General features: G+C 41.3%; 1 protein-coding gene across 1 annotated transcript; it reads left to right on the top strand.

The window, feature by feature from the left end:
* Positions 1-1,728: 1,728 nt before the first annotated feature.
* Positions 1,729-2,437, top strand: LOC127330718 (FCS-Like Zinc finger 1-like). The gene has a single exon (XM_051356839.1). It carries the CDS (start codon positions 1,838-1,840, stop codon positions 2,132-2,134), a length of 297 nt encoding a protein of 98 aa, XP_051212799.1. The 5' UTR covers positions 1,729-1,837; the 3' UTR covers positions 2,135-2,437.
* Positions 2,438-7,742: the final 5,305 nt, after the last annotated feature.

Below are 7,742 nucleotides of genomic sequence, written 5' to 3'. Positions count from 1 at the left end.
CCGTGGCTTGAATCCCATCGAGCAGGATTGTTGTCAAATCAAGCAGCGGCCGTACCTACCGCGCCCCTAATTTCGTTTTTCTATTGGCCGGTTTAGTTTACATTACGAAGGATCCATGGAGCCAACCACTGCTCACTGCGCTTGAGAAAAACCAAAGGGATGGTGGGAAAAAAAAATTGATGGCAAAGGCAAGACCATTTTGTTGCTCAAAACGCAAAATTTATAATTCTTGGTGGTCATTCAAACATCAACACTTTTGACTATATTTAGAGAAGACATTTTGAATAAGTTGCTTGTAAAATTTTATTGTATTGTATTCACTAAATACATTATGACTATGTAGGCAGTGTAAGAATAGTGACTTTTTTAAGAATATTATTAGCATCATTCTTAGGGTTTAGACAATCTTAACCTTTGATTGTCGCTACCACGGAACAAGTTGAATTAGAAGAGAAAATTTGACAATCAGTTAATGACCATCTTACCGAGGACAAAAAAGTTGACAATTATCGATAAATTTATATATTCAAGCACCAACAACTTTGAAAATATTTAGAGAATGCATTTTTACAGAAGATCCGTCTAGGGATAAAAGGGTGTTGCTAGTTCTTGGTATATCTAGAATCTAGAACTAACTTGGTTCACGATTACCGTGTAATGAGGGAAAAAAAAGATGTGCAATTGCATACCAACGTGTAATTCTCATGTGCAGGAAGCTCAAAGCAAATCTAGTGGCTTTGGAGTTGACCCAAAAGGCCAAAATTAACTTAATCTCCGTTTAACCTAGAACTAACAGAAGGGTAAAAATATACGCATTTACATAGCACCTATATGAACACTACATAAGCTATGTAAAAAAAAGCAAATAGCCAAAGTTTCGTAGAATATAAGTAGAATCATTTTTGGGAACTCAGAGCATCGTCATTTTTTCGATAAAGGAAATATATTAATATCGAGAGATACCAATTACACCCAGCCTCTACAACAACAGAATACCCTAATGGCAGTACGATACACGTAGCGAAAAAAATGGAAAAGAAAACTAAGAAATTCAAAATCCCCTTACGGTATCCGAGCCCTAGCAGCAATAATAAATCCACCACCAAGACAACACCTGAACTCCAGGATCTCCAAAATCTACATCTCCAAGAAGGGAATGGTGCATCAGTGTAGTCATCGCTCAATCAAAGATCTTAGGTTTTCACATTGAAGATAGTTCCCTCTCTCAAAACAATGTTTTCAACAAGTTCATTGCTAGGCACAACAAACTAAGGTGAGACCTTGGATTTTCATCCTGAAAAGTAAGACTCTGAACTTCAACTGTGTTGCCGCCCGCACTAGCATACTGCTGTTGCGAAATCCAGAACATCAAGCAAGTCCATCAGCAACGCAGAGACTCAAACCTCTATTGCTAGTCCTCCAATCCGGTATTCATGGTATTCTCCGCCTCTAATTTTATCATGGACTGAAATCTCTGATACTGGCAAGCTTCCTACAGAACCGAACGGTCAACATAAAAATATGGATGCGCAGAATCGAATAACATTCAATTCAGTAAACTCAAAGCATATGGTGGGCTGCTACATGGTTCCTACACTGTTCTTAAGAGTTGATTGTGGGGGCTTCTTTCTTAACCCTAGAGGTGTCATATAGTGTATTGGGTGTCAAAGAAAGCGATCCCATTGATAGGGCCATGGTGTCGATACAGATATATACCCAAGCCCCTTCAACAAACTCAACTCGCTCGCTCCCCTCTCTACCTCCCCGCACCAAAAGCATCAGACACGCTAGGAAGCTCAGATCAGCTTGCCTTGCCCGAGAGTCACACGCTTACACCATGGCGGCATCACAAGCCTGTTCCTCCATCTTCTTCTTCGACGCCGAGCGGCTCGGCGAGGCCGGCATGCCGGCGCTGGACGCGTGCGCGCTCTGCACAAAGCCGCTGGCCCGTGACAGCGACATCTTCATGTACACAGGGAACACCCCCTTCTGCAGCGAGGAGTGCCGCGACGAGCAGATGCAGCTCGACGCCGTTCGCGCCGGGAAGGCCGCCCGGCGGCTGCGGCAGTACGCTTCGGGTACAGAGGCGCGGCTCGGGCACCAGGAGTACAGGAAGGTGTCCGTCGTGAGCTGACCGGCGACAGCGAAGCCCGTGGCCGTGGGCACGTAGACCTGAGCTTAGCTTTGAAACCAGCGGTGTGTGAAGAATCGCCCATCGTAGCTTGGAGTGATTTCTGTCCGGTAATCTCGTCTGGGACGGAGATGCAGTGAAGGATGCGAGGATGTGCTGAGGCTCTGGCCACCTGGTCGCCCGCCGGACGCGTCCCCTTTTTTCCTCTTTGTGTGTGCACTTGTTTGACGCTCCGAGAGCCGCGGTTGATTCCACGCCCATATGTAAATTGAAACCATTTGGAAAGCCTGATCATGTTGACACAAATTTTGCGCGAGACCATGAATTGTGTGAGCTTTATATTTTCTGATTGTCGTTGATCTGTGGATCACTGAATCTAGGCGTTGTATCTTTGAATCTCGCCAAACTATCGTGCAAACTTAAACCAGAGTTTAACAGAAAGAGTGGTAGAAGTCGGACGCAGCGAATTTAAAGGCAACTGTATCTACCGGTGTCACTTCTACCGTTCACTCTCTGCTTTGAGATTGGTGAGTCTTTTGACATTTGTCTAATATAAAACTAATAATTGAAACACAGGTGAAACTTTTATAAAACTAAAGTGATACATGAAAAACATTGCGAAACAGTCTGACAAAAAGGAAAACTGATGACATCATTGCTAACGTCACTACGGTTTGTTTCACAAAAGTATTCGTGTTCCAATTATGTTTTAAATGTATTTCATAATTTTGTAAAAGAATTGGTCAGCACATGGCTAACGTCATTGCGGACGTCACTCCGGTAGGTGTCGTTGCATGTAAAAAGAGGTTTTCGGATAGAAGTCCCCCATGAACATGACGTTTCCTTATGAGAATCATTCAGCCGGGCAATCGACTTTTATTGTCCATCGACGCGGAGGGCATGAACTAGCTTGCCTAAGATTTCATAGTTTTTGAAAGGAAAAAAATTGACAGTCAATACCATGGTAGAAAACTTAAAGTAGCGACCTTTACCGAAAAAATATATACTTAAAATGATAAATATTACATGGTAGAGATATAAAAGTTGTCTTCAAAGATTACAAAATAAAGTACAAAACAAACGAGAAAATATTTTAAGTCTTTAGACTCCATTTTGTTCTTTCAAGTAGTTTTCATCCGGTTGCGTCTGACCTTTTTTATTTCTGTCGTCCAAAGGACTGTTTTGGCCACCGTCCAAGCCCACAGAGAAAATAGCAGATCACACCACTTGTTGGTGTCTTTTTTCTGCAAAGAACCACAACAGTGGTTTGTTGTTGCAAGGGACACCATATTTTGCAATAATTGTTTGCACAGACCACATAAAAGTAATTAAGGAGCTTGATGGCTAATTAGTTAGTCATGCTTACTATTAGGCAGGCCAGCGTGGCAATATGTGGTCTGTCGCATCGTCATTTTTCTAATTTTCAAAATTAGAATATTTTTGAAAATATGCATTTTTAAAATCTGAACATTTTTTGAACATGAATTTTGTAATAGTTTACTATTTTCAAAAATAAATATGAATATTTCAAAATTTTCACATTTCAAAATCTAAATATTTGCATGTTCTGAACATTTTTAAAATCTGAAACAATTTAAAACCTAGACATTTTTCAATTCTAAGTTTTTTAAACTATGAACTTTTCAAAATCGAGATAAAATTTAAACTATGAACATTTTTTAATCTGAATAAATGTAAAATCTGGAACTTTGCGATTCTGATGCTGGCGACGGTGCACCCGCAGGAACGAGGAGGCCGAGGTTATTCTGGCTAGAACCGACGGATTTCCTCGCGTTGCAGGTTGTCTCCAGGGTGGCCGCCTCCGCCTGGTAGGGACGAGACGATGGAGAGGAATTACCACGTTGGACCGCTGACAACGGGACTGGCCATCAATTGTGTTAATTACTAATTATGGGTTGTATGCAAATAATTACAGTAAAATATGACGTTCCTTGCAAACACAAACCACTGATGTGGTTCTATGCAAAAAAGACAACAACAAATGGTGTGATATGCTATTTCCTCAAGCCCAGACCTTACTCGTGCATCGGTGTTCCCTCGGCCGCACCCGTGTATGTGGCTGGACACAACGTCAAGTTAACCGCATGCTTCCAAGCCGTTGTCGATCGTGGTACGAACTCCCCATAGGTGAAAACGTCAGCATTTGTTAATCACGACAAGTAATACGTAGTAGCCAGTAACCTTGCAACAACGCGGCAGTGCTTCAGCGTGAAGGTTCGTTTATAAAAACCGGGGCGCAAATCTCAGCAAAGCTAGAATACGTGCTTGCTTCCTGGAAAGAGGTCTCTCGCCGGCGAAGAGAGATGCTATTGGCTCCCCGATTCTCTATCGCTCCAAGTGGACGGACGACGCAGCTCACGAGGGCGGCTAAGTTATTTATCAACGCCCAAATCGCAGTAATTAAATTGGCCTAAACATCGAGATGGTTGGAGAAAAAGGAACTCGAACAACGTCAGCCATTGTTCCCCACGCGAAGAGAGACCTGCCTTAACAAATGGCCAATCTGCCTTCCTAAGACTACTCATAGTGAAAGTAATTACGGTAATAATATAGAGCTAAATACATTGCCAAGTATAGGTAAATTTATAACATAACATGATATTAAATGAAAAAAAAGATGGTTGTACTAAGACTAGCCACAATGGAAGTATCATAAGTGCAAGTACAATAAGTTATACTCAGCAGGCTATAAGAAAATACACATCGGAAAAATCCTAGGTGAGAGAAAGGAGGAGAGAGAAGGGAGCGAGCGCTCCATCAAGCGTCGACGATAGCGCAGGAAACGAGAGAAGAATAGCCGGTGTACAGCCTGATGCATGGCGCTAGGCTGGCTGCATGCAGTGAATGCGTGTTCCCTGTGTCTTGCATTGAAGCACACCAAACTAGAACCGTGAGTTAAATATTGGACAAAGCCAGAGTTGTAGCCAACTTATTGTATAACTACATATAAATTAAGTAATAAGGCGCATGCGTATTACAAGATGAACTTTGATCATATAAATTAAGCAACAAAATCTTAATTATATTATATAGAATTAGTATCGTTCAATTCGTATTGATGAGAACTGTTTAATGGTACTAATTTCATACAAATAATTTTTATCTATTTAAAGTAATTCTTGGTCAAACAAAAAGCTCGTAAAACGAGGGCGTCTTATTCCTTGAAACGGAGGTAGTACTCTATAATGGCTATATGTGACGTGTCATGGTACATATAGCCAGCTGCTGCTTTTGCTATTGTTCTTGCTCTAAGTAATATCATGCATGCCATGTTGGCAAAAATCTGATGTGGCACACCAATTAATGAGGTAAGAGATGAGAGTGGTATCATAATATGATACCGTATCATAGCATGTAAAACTAGAAAATTTAATGATAAACATATCATGTACACATATTTGCATTGAGATTCTACAAAATATTAAATATGATGATACTATGATACTATCTTATGATACTATGCATTGTGTGGTTAGTATCATAAACTAGTATCATGTGCATGATACTAGTATATGATACTTCCCATTGTGACTAATCTAACTAGCTATGTTACCTTAACAACTTAACACTTCTTTAGGTAGAATGAGCCCATAAGCTAATTAATACACTTATGCATGATACATTGATACTCATCTAAGTTACAGTACTATGCACTGTGAAGATATTAACCTAACATTACTCTATGCTACTCCTTACTATAACTAGTCTGAAGCGCAAGCCTGTGGCCGGCTACTGTGACGGGAATCCGCGGATTCGTCAGGCGTGTCATCCCGGCCCTCACGGTTCCCAAAATGTGGTACGTACAAGGCGTGCTCGGTGCGCCAACACGGGCCATGATTCCTCCGGCCAGAGAGAAGCTTCATTATTCGATCATGGTCCTTGATATGGCGACCATTAGTATTTTATGCCTAACCATGTGGCGTGTCTTGAAATCTCATACGTAGGCCGAAAGGCGTCTATGATTAGTGACAGTACTGTGGCAATGCTGCTCTAGCTTAGCTTAAAGTTCTAGAGAGGCTGTCTGATGTAGGTACGTTGGAGCACATGATGGCTCCATCCAGGTGCGGTGAATGCTGGGGAAGCAGCAGCTTCGTAGCAAAGCCTGTGTGCAAAATCGGGATTAATTTGTGCGCAAGTAAAGAAACGAATTGGTACAAGTTTGACGATTAGACGCCTTGCTGTAAGCCGGCCAGTACTCGTGTGAAGGTTGGGCATGCATGCATGTGCACTCGTAGGTACGTCCTCTCGTCAGCCATGACACGTACATATGCACTCGTGTACTATTTGACTCGGTTGTTTGCTTCGTGCTAGACTTTGTTGGGTAATTAGACTCATACAGCTAGAGAAGTCAATGGCACCAGACCTATGGGCGATGCTCCAAAAAAAAAAAAAAAAACAGACGTACGGATCCAGCTAGGCATGCCCATTGAGTTAGTTGAACAATTCCTTCGTTCACAGTTAAAAAAAAAACAATTCCTTCGTTCATTTCTTCGCCTTGTCCACCAACCACCGTGCTTCCATGCCATTGTTATTTGGAACTTCATGTTCAGTTTATAAGGTATGCTTGTACTTTAGGAAAAAAGTTGACCGCTAATTTGATTAAAAAATATAAATGCTACGCCATAAAATATACTATTATTATAAACTTATTTTGAATTTGAAAATAATGATATATCTTTTAGGCAATATATCTCATGTTTTCTTGACCAAACTAATGGTTAAAGTTTTCTTAAATTACATGTATATCTTATAACCGGATGAAGTAGTCTTCTTGTCTCAACAACTTAAGGCCTGTTTGGAACAAAAGAAAAACATATGAATTTTATGGGATGTGATTTCTATAGAAAAATTTCTTATGGTGTTGTTTGGAGCGAAGGAATATGAATCCAAGATTTCTTTGATAGTCCTGTGGAATAGGCATTTCCGTACGAATTTTGGAGGAGAACCAACCTCGTGTTTTCATCTACTAGTGCCTAAGATTCATTTGTTTTTCATGTATGACATCCAAACGATGTTTTTTAAGTTTTTGTTTGGTTTTTGGTTATGCGGAAATCAAAGATACATGGCATCTCAATTCCTGCAATTTTCATATTCTAACGTCTTTTTAGTTCCTACAATCCAGACATCACATGGAAATTGGGGATATTGTGGATGACATCACATGGAAATTCACCACACCACGATCTTAAACAACAGCGGTGGCTTACAAGGCTCCTACATGCCTGAAGCGGTGTGGAAGAATTGGACTCCACCAAAGTGCAAGCTCTTCGCTTGGCTTATTCTCCAAACTATGTTTGGACGGCCAACCGCCTCCAAAAGCGTGGGTGGTCTGATTGCGGCCTGTGTTAGCTTTGCAAAAGGGAGACCGAAACCACGGCGCATCTCCTCTTCAAATGTCACTACTCCTTGCGGGTTTGGAACTCTATTGTCGCTTGGCTAGGCATCACCAATATGGACACTTCGACTTGGGGCAATTGCGAGACGGTTAAAGAGTGGTTGATTAGCTTCATGTACACCAAGGGCACCAAGAGGAAGTCCTTTCCTCCCTAATCATGCTCACCTCTTGTAAAATTTGGATTGAGCGGAAGGT

Source organism: Lolium perenne, chromosome 2 (assembly GCF_019359855.2).
Source record: "Lolium perenne isolate Kyuss_39 chromosome 2, Kyuss_2.0, whole genome shotgun sequence".
Classification (NCBI taxonomy): domain Eukaryota; kingdom Viridiplantae; phylum Streptophyta; class Magnoliopsida; order Poales; family Poaceae; genus Lolium; species Lolium perenne.
The sequence above is the reverse complement of the archived record's forward strand: the minus strand, read 5'-3'. Positions and strand labels throughout refer to the sequence as shown.